Source organism: Heptranchias perlo, chromosome 37 (genome assembly GCF_035084215.1).
Source record: "Heptranchias perlo isolate sHepPer1 chromosome 37, sHepPer1.hap1, whole genome shotgun sequence".
Lineage (NCBI taxonomy): Eukaryota > Metazoa > Chordata > Chondrichthyes > Hexanchiformes > Hexanchidae > Heptranchias > Heptranchias perlo.
The window spans coordinates 4,213,056-4,227,972 of record NC_090361.1 but is presented as its reverse complement, the minus strand read 5'-3'; the positions used below and the strand labels follow the sequence as shown (position 1 = coordinate 4,227,972).

General features: G+C 40.8%; 1 protein-coding gene across 1 annotated transcript; it reads right to left on the bottom strand.

Moving 5' to 3' along the window:
* Positions 1 to 459: 459 nt before the first annotated feature.
* Positions 460 to 14,751, bottom strand: pin1 (peptidylprolyl cis/trans isomerase, NIMA-interacting 1). The gene is made up of 4 exons (XM_067973009.1): positions 14,633 to 14,751; positions 7,533 to 7,733; positions 4,807 to 4,917; positions 460 to 1,569 (listed from the first exon to the last, which is right to left on the bottom strand). Exons 1-4 carry the CDS (start codon positions 14,688 to 14,690, stop codon positions 1,460 to 1,462), a joined length of 480 nt encoding a protein of 159 aa, XP_067829110.1. The 5' UTR covers positions 14,691 to 14,751; the 3' UTR covers positions 460 to 1,459.
* Between the last annotated feature and the right edge of the window lie 166 nt (positions 14,752 to 14,917).

Sequence of the window (14,917 nt, the reverse complement as noted above, 5' to 3'; positions counted from 1 at the left end):
TAAATACTATTCTATGCTTTACCTCTTGCTGCCTGAGTGCTATTGTAATGCCAAGTGGCCACTGGATTTACCGTTTAGAACAGAAGGGCAAAAACCTTCTGATCAGGTCATTATTGCAGCTCATAATTCTGCTCAATAACTTGCTTTTTTTTAATGCATCTCCCCCAATTTTCTCCAGCACCCCACCCGAGTGGCCATTCTTCATACACCTTAAAAGCGAGTGACAGTGGGTTATTCCACTATGGAGGTTATCACAGCCAAGCCCTTGTATGAAATCCACGTACAACCACTTTCCACCAGGGGCCAGTGAACATAAATCAAAAATGAGGAACCTTCATTTTTTTCCCTTCCACTACCCAGAGATGTTGAAGCCAACTCTTCCTATTGCCCAGCTAAAACCTAACTCAGCACAGACCAAAGAACAAAACTGCTTCAAACAATAGACCGCAGACTCAGGTGTGTTGTGTAGAATCTCTTTAATATTTTGACTTAAAGCCAGACAAATATAACCTTGCATTTCCCATAACCTCAGTTTCTTTTTGCAACTGGTGCACCTTCAGTGCACATTGAACTGTTCAAAAGAAAAAAAAACACAAGCCAACCAGCTGTAAATGTTCTTAGTAACAGAAAGGAACAAATTTATTCAGCATTCTCTCTTACCAGTAGTTCGGATCTTGGCAATTCTTTTTCAGAGTTTGTTTATAGCAGTACCTTGTGGAATGGTTAGTGGAGAAATGCATTTATATATAGAGCTACTGATCGAAGGCCACTGGAAATGGTCCCAAGACCAGCAGCACTGCTGTGAATCAAGAGTTCAGCAGCAAAACATTAGGCAATCTGAAACGTTCCCTACATGCTGAGGGCTTAGGAATTTTTTTGAAGGAGGCAAAGGGCACTGCTGTAACTACAAAACAATCTGTTTAATGGATGCTATCTCCACTGTAAGGAGATTAAACAATTATACAACCAATGAGTTTTTGTATTTGTGTAATCCAGTAACAATTTAAGCAATGCCGAATGAAGACTTAAATGCTAATCTCTCCCGCGATTTCTGTGTGTTGGAAAATAAACATTAATTTTGTCTAAATTAAGTCTGCGTTACTCCAATAAAACTCAAATGGTCTCTTTAACACAATGTATAGTGGAAGCGCTACAACAGTGTAAAAGCAATACAGCTCAGTCTGGCACTAACCTGCACGTCATCCTACACACTGAATAGAGAGTTAGGTTACTGTAAAGAGACAGTATTATTTTAAACATTCAGTTTCTATAATTATTAAGATCAGTTCTTTCCCTCTGTCTTGAGTGTCTGCAAGCGGGTTGAACAATGGTTGAAGAAAGGATTGTTAAATACTGGGGAGAACAAGATATTAGGATGTGAAGTGGGTGAAGGTTTCCATGAGGGTCTTCAGTAGTGGCTGGGTTATTCACTTTGCAAAGACAAACCAAAGGAGGCACTTTAAGCAGTACGGAGGATGATATGAATACCAGAATCCGTAAATACTGGATTACTCATCTCTCCAGTTTTCAGCGAGTATGTGGCTTCTTCAAATGGCCTCTGCATTTGGCCTGTAACCCAAAGCAAAGAGAAAAAAAGGCAAAAGGTAAATGGATATTGTAACACAGGGTTACAGAAAAGATTTGATTTTTTTATTCCAGCTGTTGTTTTTTTTCTTTAAAAAAAGTCAACAGAGTCAGCAAGCTCCAAGATCTGCAGAAATTCCCTTACCCGTGTTGCGAAGTATCATTGCTTCTCTCAAAGGCAGACAATATAAAAATAGAGAAACTCGGTAACATTTAATACAGTATATATTAACAAGCATACGTTGTTTATATAATGCCCCCCACATTACTAATTTCCTGATGCCAGGCAGATCAACACACTGACCAGAGGCCAGGCACTTCCATATAGTGAGTGAGGCCGGAGGACAAGAAAGTTCAAGATGATCTTGGCCATCTCTTACCAACCAGGAAGAGAGAGAAGAAATTGCATGGCACCTTAACCTCAGGATGTGGCTTATCATGGGTAGGTTGACTGGAAAAAGGTAACTGACCATTATTAAAAGGGAAGTTTAAGCATTGGGCGAGACTGGGTCAAAACACTGGTTTTCATCTCTAGGACCTGGGGTACGAATGCAGCCCATACTGAAATTCTCCTCTCAAATTGTTGTAAAGGAGATGGAAATTTAAACTAGGATCATATATTTTCACACAATGAACCAAAGCAGTACAACAATGCAATAGCCTGGATCTATACTGGCATGTCCGCAGTGTGAAATAGCAACTGATTTTTGCAATGTGGTCTCTTCACATTGTTGCTAACTACCCTTGTGAGGTGCACTGTAAACAGGAGCAGCTTTAAATCAGTCCAGCTGGTATTAAACCAGTCCTAGTTTCCAGTATAAGCAGGAAGATTTTTTGTTAAGATAAATAGGATGAGATTATGTTCATGCTTGAATATTAGAAAACTTTCCTCCACCCAACCAGCACCTTTATCCAAATACCAATAGTAGACTCCTTTGGAGGTGTGATTTTTTTTAAACAACCGATTTGATCTCTTCCCCTCCGATTTAAAAAAAAACCCTGAAATCTGTATGACAGTAGAGTTTTAAACTCAATCACCACCTCCAAAGTGGATGTCAACCAAAATAAAAAAAACAGCATGAAGCCAGATAACTGAAAAGCAAAGGCAAATGGTTTATCAAAATAATTTGCAACAGCAGAAAATACTTGGCCCAATGCAAGCATGGAAAAAAAGTATGCTCCCAACAAGGTCTTACTTTCTTTAACACTACATGGAGCTAAGGTGCCATTTTCTGGCAAGACTGGTTTAGAAATGACCATACACTGAGTAATACAATATAAAGTGATGAAAATCAGTCTACAAAGGACATCAGGACTACCTAGCTTTTTAAAAGTGACCACTTTAAACTGACTAACTGCCCATAAGCCAGGTTTAGAACTCTTAATACAAGTTATATTTTTGGTGCTTTTTCTTGTGACCAAGGTGAGGGACTTCAGTCCCAGGGACCAGAGCCTCTTTGCTTTATTTTCAGCATTTCCAGGTCAAGAACCAGATGTCAGGAACAGAATAAAGCTTCCCCTACTCTATCCCAACATTATGCTTTAATCTCAACCTCCCTTATGTCCCCAACCGTACCAGTGAAACATTTACCACATATTTCCAATATTTACAGACAGATTCATGTGTTAAGCTGTGAGCAGTTGTGTACTGTGCTCCCTTGTTCACCAGGAACTGAATTGAGACAGTCCAGAAATTACTTAGCATTGTTTGTAAGGGGGACCTTTCCAAAGCACCATGCTATGGGTCACAAATTTACTACTCTATTTATTTTTAAAAATCAGATGGGAAAACCAGGCATCCCAGTACTGCTGCACACTGGTGTAACAGAATACTGAGCCATTAAGTGGGAGGGCAAGGAGCTGCAGCAGTTCCCCAGACAGGAAGCAAGGGATAAAAAGAGAAATTGTGTCACCCTTGTGCATCCAGCTATCCAGTAGCAGTACCTGGGTTCTGGAAGCTTACCATTAGTTTCCACCCCAGCGAGGAAATTATGCTCAACATGACAGGGCCCAAAAGCAGTAAGATGATTGAGGGGGTGAAACTGTAACACTTAATTTTTTTTTAAAATCAACTTCTTAGTAAAATTGAGTCCTTTGAAAGACACAGTAAATTATTTTTAACTGACACAGATCTTTTGGAGCTATATAAAGGCATTGTAAAAAGGACATTTTCTACAGTCAGTTGACCATTAAAGGATCCTCAAACAGGTCAAGTGAATAATAGGGCCTGCCATATCATAACACTGCTGCACCGCATTAACATACAATAATACTGGTAAGGAGTTGCGCTATTTCCAGTTATTCTCAGTGAGCTATTACTCACAACCAGGCAGTGAGGGGAGGGAATCGAGCGCTGTGGGAGACCACAGTGTGTGTGGAGGGGGGGTGGGGGAAGAGAGAGGGGGAAGCGAGAGGAGGAAGTAAGTTTAGCTGCTCCAACCACAGCCTTGCGGACAGTTGAAAAGCATAATCAGCTGGGGCCAAAACAAAACAATTCAATAACCCTGTGGTTAAGGATGGTTATTCATTCATCTGCTCTTACGGGGCCATTGTGTGCGCAAACTGGCCTCCTGTGTTTGCCTACATAACAGCAACTGCACTTAAAAATAAGATAATCAACTGGATGCAAAGTGTTCTGGGACATCCCAAGGATGTGAAAAGCACTATATAATGCATGTTTCTTCATTGGTTCTTCACTTGGACGATACTCTGGAGCGTGCCAGATTCTCCGCAAGAGTCGGAACCTTAAGGAGAGGGAAGAAAATTGGCAGGAAAGAAAGGAATTCAACACGTGTAGATTAAATAACCTATTTATTCAATTGTTGCTGTTCTAAAACAGTGCTGTCTTTATCAAGGCCAGAGAAGACAGCCACACTGAAATTCTCTACAACTATTTTCTAACTTGGACGAAAAGGCAGCAGATAGTTTGCTGTAAGCTCAGTGATATTGCAATAACAATGTCACATTACTATTACTGGAAACTGCAAAGGGTTTTGACTATTCAGGATAAGAGCCTGATGGTTGCTAACTACACGCAATCAAATTTGAAAAAGCCCTATTTGTATCACTATTAATGTTATTGAAATGGAATCTCGTGTTATTGGATTATCATGGTAGTCATACTGGCAGAATACAGAGCACTTAACCCACTGGTGTCTGGTCACTATTATACTAAAAATCTCACAGGCTAGTAAAATTAGTGATAAATAAATCACGTCTTACCTTTGCCAAAATAGCCCAGATCTCCCCCTTCTCTTGCTGAGCTGCAATCACTGTATTTGGATGCTAAGTTTTCAAATGATGCATCTCCAGATTTGATCATTTGGATATACTCTGAACAAAGACAAAAGGTTAACAGAATAGGCCCACAAACGACTCTTTTTTTTTTGTATCCAGACAGAACAATCTTCTTCTGAACCAGTAATAGAATGAAGACAAATAAAAAGAATAATTTTTTCTCCACTTTCGACAAAGCCAGTCAATTAAATGTCACCGTTGGAATAATTAAGGCGAGAGAGGGAAATTAGCAAAACTGAGGTTCAACTAGAATACAACTTTTATTCCAAAGCTGTCTCCCCGTGGCTGCATAAAAGATAATTGCTTGAAATGCGGGAATATTAAAGCATATGAGAAGCAAGCAATAGTGGGAGCAGACCAGGTAGCTCAAATGGAAAGAAACACCAGCACAGACTTGATGGGTCAGACAGCCTGTTTTTATCCTGTAATATTCAAGGATTCTATCATTTCACCCTCAAAAGAATTATGAAATGCTACTGTTTTAACAGTCAACACAGAATGTTAGCACTGCAAATTGGTTACTTCCATTTGGAGTACAGTTCATTTAAACCCAAATCTAGACTGCACCAAATTAAAGAGTAATTCAAATGCAGTTCTGCCAATTGTATTTAATCTGCTGTATGCTGCATTGCAATCAATAGTCTTCCGCAGAGGTTAGGCCTGAAAATATGCAACCTAAAAGTAACAAAGGATACTTGAGAATTGAAAAGGTCAATCAAAGCAGATGCTAAAATCTGGCTGCAGAATCATGCATGTGGTTATGATAATTATTATTTCATTTTGTATCCCCAAATCCACTCTCAGGCCTCTGCCATTGCTGTATTTTTTTTTAAATTGAGACCCATGATGCAGGACATCAAGAGTAGATTCATAAGTAGTAGTGTTTAGGTTACTCTAGAAGCAGCATTAACACTAGTAAAGAGGTAAGCGAAAACTTCAGTGGGGGGATATAGAAAGTCTCCAGGTGGTTCTTCGTTGACTATTAACACCCATGCACTATTCCACACCTTGCCACATTCCCAACACCTAACACACAATATAATAAAATCCTTCAAGTAGAAAGCATCCAGTCTGTACTCTGCAGCTCTTCCAGATAGCATGATTGAGATCAACTCAGCATGTGGGGAATCCATACACTACTTTAGATTGTGTCATTCCACTCACGCACAGAATTATTTGTCACATATGATCCAAACATATAATCAACTTTTATGTGGACGTTAAAAGAAAATTCAGTAGTTTACCCTTAAAATAAACCATCGCCCAAATGTCCTGAGCTATAATAAAAACAGAAATGCTGGAAATACACAGGTCAGTCAGCAATCGGAAAGAGAAAAGACAGGTTATGACATTGCAGGTGTGTACTAAAGACAGTCTTTAGTTCTGATGAAACAGATTCACCAGAAATGTCATACCCTGTCTTTTCTCTATCAGTAATGAGACTAACGGCTGTATTCCCATCTTCCCTCCTGGTGCATGGCCCAGGTAAACCAGTGGGGAAGAAAATATACTCAAAAGGGCTCATACCCTGAACAAAAAGCCAGGACGAAAACATCAATCAGTGAAAGCTCGACAGGAATACACCTCTGCTCATTAGATTCTTATTTTGGTGCATTTAAGGACAAAAACTGCACATTTAATAGAACCTTTAATTTTGAATCAGTTCCAGAACAAGAAGTCTCCTCCAAAACAGATAAAATCAAATCAAACCTGGAGGAAAGCAAACTGCATCCCATCAGCGAGACAATTCTCCAATGCATTGCACCACAAAGTGGTGGGACATGTAGTTGCACTCAAGATTACCCATATAGCAAGCTTCTGATCTCACTTGTCCCACTTGATGAGGGGCTGAGCAGAGGCCAAGTACTTCCCCAAGGGAGGGAAGAATATCAGTGAATTAATCACCCCGAAGAACTCGCACTCACCTCCTAGTGGTTGGCTACATAGTAGTGGTACATGCTTAGGGGCAGGCTTTCTCAGCCAGCTAGGATTAGGGTATGGGGAGACCTAAAGTGGAGAACAGATTTCTTTTATATATTAAGTCACATCCCATTAGTGCTGATATTACTACAAGAATCTCTTTTCCAATTCCACTGTTTCCACATTTACTGTTTTCCCCAACTAAATTAAAAACTGCTAAATTCCAAAATCAGCTTGATACCTCATTAGCAAAGGTGTCCTTGTGTTTAAAAAACATAATAAAAATAAACCTGCTGAACCAAGATTAAAGTCCTACCTTTCTCATTGGGCTCCTGTAGCAGTTTTGCATCAAATTTCTTTAAAGCACTGCATTCTTCTGCATATCAAATGAACCACTTGGAAACAGTGGGTGTGACATTCATTTATTTTCAAAATGAACTCTCACTTTTGCATGGTGTATTGCAAAGGAAAGTCTAAAGTTAATTTCACGCTCACAAAAAGGCCTTTTTCAGTGGTTTAGATTACAAAATTTGAAAATCTTGACTACAAACATTCAAAGAAAGATATGGCACTAACAGGATGACTTAGACATCAAAAGACGTCAGCCACAAATCTAACTTGAGAACAAAAAAAAAGTTTTGTCCTCCTCTTCCCCATCCCCAAGATATCTTAACCAAGAAACAGTTGACAGTACGAATGCATAGAGGCTTTGTGCTTTGCCATCAGCTTACCATTTAATGTCTCTAGTGCCTCCTCTTTGCTGCGCGTGATCTCCTCCTGTCTCCAGGAGGATGGACGCCGTGACTGGTTGTGCTTCACCAACAGGTGTGAACAGCGGACTTTGTCAGGCTCAACAGAATTGTAACTTCCACCTGCTTTTGGACGCTCCCATTGACTCCGATTAGTTGTATGATTGAAGAAGTAAATACGACCTACAAAAGAGACATCAACTGAAGTCAGAGGCATTAATATACATGAACGTATCAGAACAGACGCCTTGTAGAATCTCAAATGGCTTCTCCCTCCTCCTCTCCACAACCAATTTTCTCCCCATTTCCCCTGAAGGCACCAACTCACGCTAAGGTACAGTTCCATGGGCAACAGCAATCACCTTGCATTTATATAGCACCTTTCACAACCTCAGGATGTCCCAAAGTGTTTTACAGTCAATTAAGTACTTTTGAAGTGTACTCACTGTTGTAAGTTAAAAAACGCACCAGCCAATTTGTGCACAGCACTGTCCCACAAACAGCAATGAGATAATGGCCAGATAATCTGTTTTTTTTAAGATGTTGGTTGAGGGATAAATATTTGCCAGGACACCGGGGAGAAGTCCACTGCTCTTCTTCGAATAGTGTCACAAGATCAACATCCACCAAGAGGGCAGACGGGGCCTCGGTTTAGCGTCTCATCGAAAAGGCGGCGTCTCCAGCAGTGCAGCACTCCCTCAGCACTGCACTGGAGTGTCAGCCTAGATATTGTGCTCAAGTCTCTGGAGTGGGGTTTGAACCCACGAACTTCTGACTAAGAGGCGAGGGTGCTACTGTGTTATTTATAATCAATTCGATTTCAATTTTCTTTAGCACAATAAACAATTCTGAATTATCAGTAGATTGTTTGACATTTTTATATGAACTTGTACGGTCAAGGCACTAAAATTTTTAAAAGTACAAGTCAAGACAGTTCTATTCTGAAATTTCCTTTGTCTTTCTATGCATTAACTTGCAAATAAAGCAAATACACAACATTGTCTAGGATCTGAACCTAATTAAGTCAAATATTGTTTGGCTAGGCTTTGCTTCTCAAAGTTGTTGACATGCAGACACCTTTTCGTTTCTGGTCCATCACTGCAGGAAGCGATTTGAAGTGAGACAGTTGTAGTTAACGGTGAAGGCTAGCTTTTTATTTTCCATAATGCTAGTTTGAATATCAAAAGAAAGCATATAACCAGGCTGTACCCTATGTTCTTCAGGTCCCCATTTTGCTGTACCACTCTACAGTTTGGAGCTAATAGGGGTGCCATGAGGTACATTTGTCATACAACGCTTTTCATCATGGACTTCTGTTCAAATGTTACTGAATAGGACTGCTAAGAATTCTGAAATTTTACTTTTTCGGAACAGATGGTGTAAAGTCAAGCACTGTATGTGTTACATCTCTCTGCTGATTTATTCTTGCTACTGCATAATTTTAAATCTTGTAATAAATTTGAATTAGGTAAGCGTGAACAATATGACCTATCTTGGTGTTTTCCCATACATTTGGAGCGATCACGAGCTCATCCTCGTACTGCTTACCATTTCCAGTGCATAATTCAATACAATGGTGAACTTCTCACCACGTGGCCTGCTATACCAGATATTTTGTATATACGGTTAACTTTTGGCTACAGGGAGCTCGGGCTTGCCTATGGATATGTCAGCCTGGCCTGGATCTTAACCCAATGCACTGTCCTGTCCTTCCAATTACTCAATTCCTTGGGTGAACTAAAAATGCTTTGAAGTGACAGAAATCTCCACCCACTTTTGCCTCAAAGATTTCTGCAGTTTTTAGCTAGATTTACACCATTCCCACCATTTAATAAATGTTTGTTTCTGCAGCGGGCTCCCATTTACTCAAAATGCACCAGACAACAAATTGATACCAATGAACACGCCTGGATAGGAGAGACAAGGTAAGAAAAGGTAAACAGAGGCAGACAAAGTTGAGAAATCACAAGGGAGCTCAAGTTCACACAACAGAAGTCTGTATACTAACAAGCATAATGAAATTATTTCACTACGCTCATTACCAATACAATCTGTTGGCAAGAGGACAGATCATCAATAGATCTAATTTTTTTTGTCCAAGTTCATACGCGAAACACACTTAAATATGCACAAATCTCAGTCAGTCATCACACAATCCTCAGACAGGCTTACAACAAAAAGCCCATTAATAAAAATCTTATAGTAATCATACAAAACATATACTTTGTAGCAAATTGCATCACATCATGTCAAACAGAATTAAATTGTTTGATATACTCGACAGTGAAAAGCTACCGGATCACAGTTCTAGCTTCCAGGTTACAATTTATGCTGCATTAATAGGATATTCTCTGCACTATGAATCTGGTTATATAACCCAACATGCTTATCCCCAGAGGATTGTTCTAATGATTGTGAAGAATTAAACCTATATTTAGACTATTTTCACACACAACCCAGATTTACAGCCAACGGAACACTGTTATTGGTTATCCATGAAATTTAGATTAGTGTGTGCACGTAGGACAAAGGGAGGTAGGGAGCGCTTTCAATGTAAAGGTTTCCCCCCATTATTTTAGTTATTCATGCAATGCAATTTCAAAATTATACTTCTGGGCAAAGCAAAAATCTATCACCAATAATCCTTTGGAGACTTCACATTTCTGTGTACCGGGCTAACCCTGATTTTAATATTGGCGGCATATCCAAATTGCTATCCAAGATGAAGCTACTCACTGACGGGTGACCTACTGGCAGTTCTCCAGTGACTGTCAGGAGCAAAATACAAGGCTATGAGAGGGATTCAAATTATGAATTTTCCAACCAGGTAACTGAGTTTTAAAACATCTGGGTGAATAGCTGAAAATGTTAAAGAAGAATGAAATTACTTCCTACAAGGTTACATCGAGTTACAATGAAACTACGGTACTGAAACAGGCCATTCAGCTCCACAGGAGCTTCCTCCCTCCATCCTTTCTTCATCTAATCCTATCAGGATATCCTTTTATTCCTTTCTCCCCCATGTGCTTATCTAGCTTCCCCTTAAATGCATCTATGCTATTCGCCTCAACTACTCCCTGTGGTAGTGAGTTCCACATTCTAACCACTCTCTGGGTAAAGAAGTTTCTCCTGAATTCCCTATTGGATTTATTAGCGACTATTTTATATTTATGACCTCTAGTTTTGGACTCCCCTACAAGTGAAAACATTTTCTCTATGTTTACCCTATCATTATCTTAAAGATCTGTACCAGGTCACCCTTCAGCCTTTCCTGATAAGGGTATTCGCTCAGTTCTGGTATCATCCTTGTGAATCTTTTTTGCACCTTCTCCAATGCTTCTACATCTTTTCTATAATACGGCGACCATAACTGTGCACAATACTCCAAGTGTGGTCTAACCAAGGTTCTGTACGAGTTTAACAACTTCTTTGCTTTTCAATTCTATCCCTCTAGAAATGAACCGTGGTGCTTGATTTGCCTTTTTTTCTGGCCTTATCAACCTGCGACGCTACTTTTAGTGATTTGCATATCTGTACCCCTAGATCCCTTTGCTCCTCTATCCCGTTTAGACTATTATCCAAGCAGTGTGTGGCCTCTTTATTCTTCCTACCAAAATGCACCACCTCACACTTATCTATACTGAAATTTATTTGCCAATTACATGCCCATTCTGCAAGTTTATTAATGTCCTCTTGCATTTTGACGCATTCTTCCTTTGTATTAACTACACCCCCCAATTTCATGTCGCCCGCAAATTTTGAAATTGTACTTCCAATTCCTAAGTCCAAATCGTTAATGTAAATTGTGAACAACAATGGTCCCAGCACCGATCCCTGTGGTACATCACTTCCCACCTTTTGCCAGTCTAAGTAGCTACCATAAATGTTCTGATTTGACTATCTATGCAACATTAAATGAAACACTGAATTTACAATGCAATCAAGTAAAAGGCTTTAGCAAGGCCTCCCCCCAATTTATAGTTGATTATCGAGGGTGTTAACTTGGTTCCAAAATCTTTAATGATTTAAGAGTGCAACAGAATCAACGCTCTGATGTGTCAATTCCTGTTCTTGCGCACATTATAATCCAATGGCCCAGTTCTGACTTCCTCTGAAATGTAAACGGAACACCTCTACCAATGCCCCAAGCCTCAGATTCGGACATGATTGTTAGTTATTTTTAATATTCAGCCCCCAATATAAAGTAAGTTTTAATAGCAGCTGTCTCCTAGAGACTAGATGCACAGCCAATAAAGCTCAAAGTTAACACTGATTCACAACTATATTTATTTCTGAGGTAGATGTTACACATTGCATGGGGTATCGCCACCTCTGGGCTTTTTCAGAGGAGGAAAGCATATTATCCAATTAACATTAGTGATCTCCCAGTTACAATTTACACAAGCCAAGTTTGTCTTTTTACCATCTCCAGCACAAGGAGAACAATTATTTCAAGAACTGTAAAATACCATTCAGCAGACTTACCAATAACTCCTGCTCCTTTTCTTTTAATCTAAGATGGAGGTCACAAGGCAGCCTCATTTTAATCAACAGTGAAACATGGAATGTTGGTGTTTGTGATAGTGAGCCATGCATGGTAAATGTATTTAGTAAGGCAGCTTTATTTGAATTCTTAATTTCCTAGATTGCAGGAACATGGAGACCCATCCTCATTTACATCCTACACAAGGTAATGTCAGAAAAGTAAGAGAAACAAGGAATGTATTCTTCTCTCAAAAGCAAAATACTGTGGATGCTGGAAATTTGAAATCAAAACAGAAAATGCTGAAAATACTCAGCAAGTCAGGCAGCATCTGTGGAGAAAGAAAGAGTTAGCGTTTCAGGTTGATGACCCTTCGTCAGAACTGGAAGAAGTTGAAGATTAAACAGTTTTTAAGCCAAGTGCAGAGCCAGGGAAAGGCAGCAGTCGGGGGGGGGGAAGGAAAGAACAAAAAGGAAGGCCTCTGATAGGGTGGAGGGCAGGAGTGATTAAATGACAAAAGAGATGATGGTGCAAGGCAAGGAGGGTGGTAATGGGACAGGTAAAGAAACAAAAGATGGGTCTACAGGAACTTTAAATGGCATCATCAAAATCATTACCAGCACTTGCTGTCTGGGAAAAATGGGAGCAGTGGTTATGATCTGAAGTTATTGAAATCAATGTTGAGTCCGGAAGGTTGTAAAGTGCCTAATCGAAAGATGAGGTGCTATTCCTCGAGCGTTCATTGAGCTTCATTGGAACAGTGTATGAGGCTGAGGACGGAGAGGTCAGAGTGGAAGTGGGACAGGGAATTAAAATGACAAGTGAGGGGAGGTGTTCAGCAAAGTAATCTCCCATCTATTCTTCTCCCCTGATAGCTGAGTTGGTAATGTGTGTAACAACCATACAAACCAGTGAGTTCCAGGTCTGATTCCTGATCTGAACAGAGTTGACTGATCTCATCCAATGTGGCAGTAAGGGTGCTACATTACACTTCGAGGCTCATGGGAAAAATGAGTTACTCTCACTCTGAATCACTATTCACTGACTCCTGCTGGAAAATGTATGTGTATGAATTTCAGGCGAGGACAGAATTGGCCCAAGCTGTGATGCCTCACAGACAAAACACTTCATACTAGTTTGCAAATCATACAGTTGCAGGTGAGGTTGCAGGGAAGATGTGTGGAATAGGTGCATCGGTCCCCTTTAGGATGGATTAATGGGCTGGAAATGTAATTTACATAAGCTTATAGCAAACCTGGAAATAGAACATCAACTCTTTATGGGGGAGGAGGAAAGTAAGTTGGAGGAGATTTGGCCAGTCAACAACATGGTGTTAATGCAGCTTTAACTGAGTCACATGAAATGATTAGTAAAGGTGCATAGCACCTCCCCACCCATCATCTACCTTCAGTATCAGACAAAGCCACTGGGAGAAATTTTAATTTACAATGTGGGTGGGGAGGGGAATCAATTTCCTAACAAAAATCTGCATCATCGCCACACACTGGGCAACACATGGATCTTCATCTTGCACATTCACACTGACCAGTATATACCTGACATCCTACATGACAATTTTTGAGTGGGTAGATTGTAGGCAAAGAACAGCATCTCCTGCATTAAATCAATTTGACTCTCTCCCTGTTGTCCTAGCAACCCTGTAAAGCATAAAATTATATAAATAGAAAGCCACAACAGTGGAAATCTAGGGGAAAAAACAGAAAATTCAAAGAAAAACACCATAGGTCTGTCACCTTTAATAGAATTGGAGCAGAGAAGGCTAATTGGAGATTTCAAAAATTATGACGGGTTTTCATAAGTAAAGACTATTTCCGCTGATTGAGGAATCGATGATCCGGTTGGGGGGGGGGGGGTCATCAATTTAAAGTTGTCACCAAAAGTAAGGAGAAAGATTAGGAGAAATTTCTTTACGCAGAGGGACGTTGGAGCATCCACTTGAAACAAAAGAGGATACCTGGTCTGTAGAGTTAACTGATCTCATCCAATGTGGTAGTAGGGGTGTTACATTCAGTCTCAAGGGTCCCAGGTTAGGGAGGGCAAAACCAGTTAGCAAAGGGAAAGAGAGTGGAATTAACTATGGATCGTTCTAGCATAGACATGATGGGCTGCATGGCCTCCTCCTGCGCTCTAAACCATCTTACTGATCACTTTCAGGTGATAACTGGCCTCTTGTGCCCCTTCAGGGATGTTTTGTTGGTAATAAAATAACCGATTATGGAATGTGTGTGTGTGTGTGGGGGGGGGGGGGGGGGGGAGGGGCGCCTGGGGAAAAAGCTTCCCCACCCCCCCCCCCCCCCCACCCAAGTGATGAGCTCAACTGCGGCTGAGAAAAAACAACCAACTCCGAGGACTGCCTGTGGTGAGCAGGCCTGCTGACTCCCCGAGAAAATTGGCAACAGGAGCCAAATATTCCCAAACGTGCGCCGAGGCCCCGGGGCTGAGGTGGTGGTTTACAGCCAGGCCTCAAAACTGCGACACGGGCCCATCCCCCCCCCCCTCATTAAAGTCAGGCGGAATTTTACACCAAAAAGGCTTAAATGTTTTTTTATTTTCATTATTATTTTTTTTTTATTGTTACCTGACTTCCGACTCATGCGCTTCTCCCAGCCGGGGGGTAAGGGCTCTTCTTCAGCCATGGTCCTGTCGAATGAACCACTCGGTGGGCGTCGCGCTGCCGCCAACAGACAACAACCAGAGACAACCTAACCTCAGGCTGCTGGCGAAGAAGCCCGCCTTTGCCCTTCTCAACGGTGATTGGGGGCCTGCACGTCGATCACAGCCCCCGCTCGATATTCGCAACGGTGATTCGACAGCTCGGGTGTCCGTCATTTACAAAGTCCCGCCTCCTGAATGCGCACACTCA

Coding starts and splice junctions, on each gene's coding strand:
- pin1 (XM_067973009.1), bottom strand. CDS start 14,690: ATGGCTGAAGAAGAGCCCTTACCCCCCGGCTGGGAGAAGCGCATGAGT. Junction 4,918..7,532: donor GGCACTAGAGACATTAAATG/GTAAGCTGATGG, acceptor GTCTTTGTTCAG/AGTATATCCAAATGATCAAA. Junction 1,570..4,806: donor TCTGGGCTATTTTGGCAAAG/GTAAGACGTGAT, acceptor TTTGGGTTACAG/GCCAAATGCAGAGGCCATTT.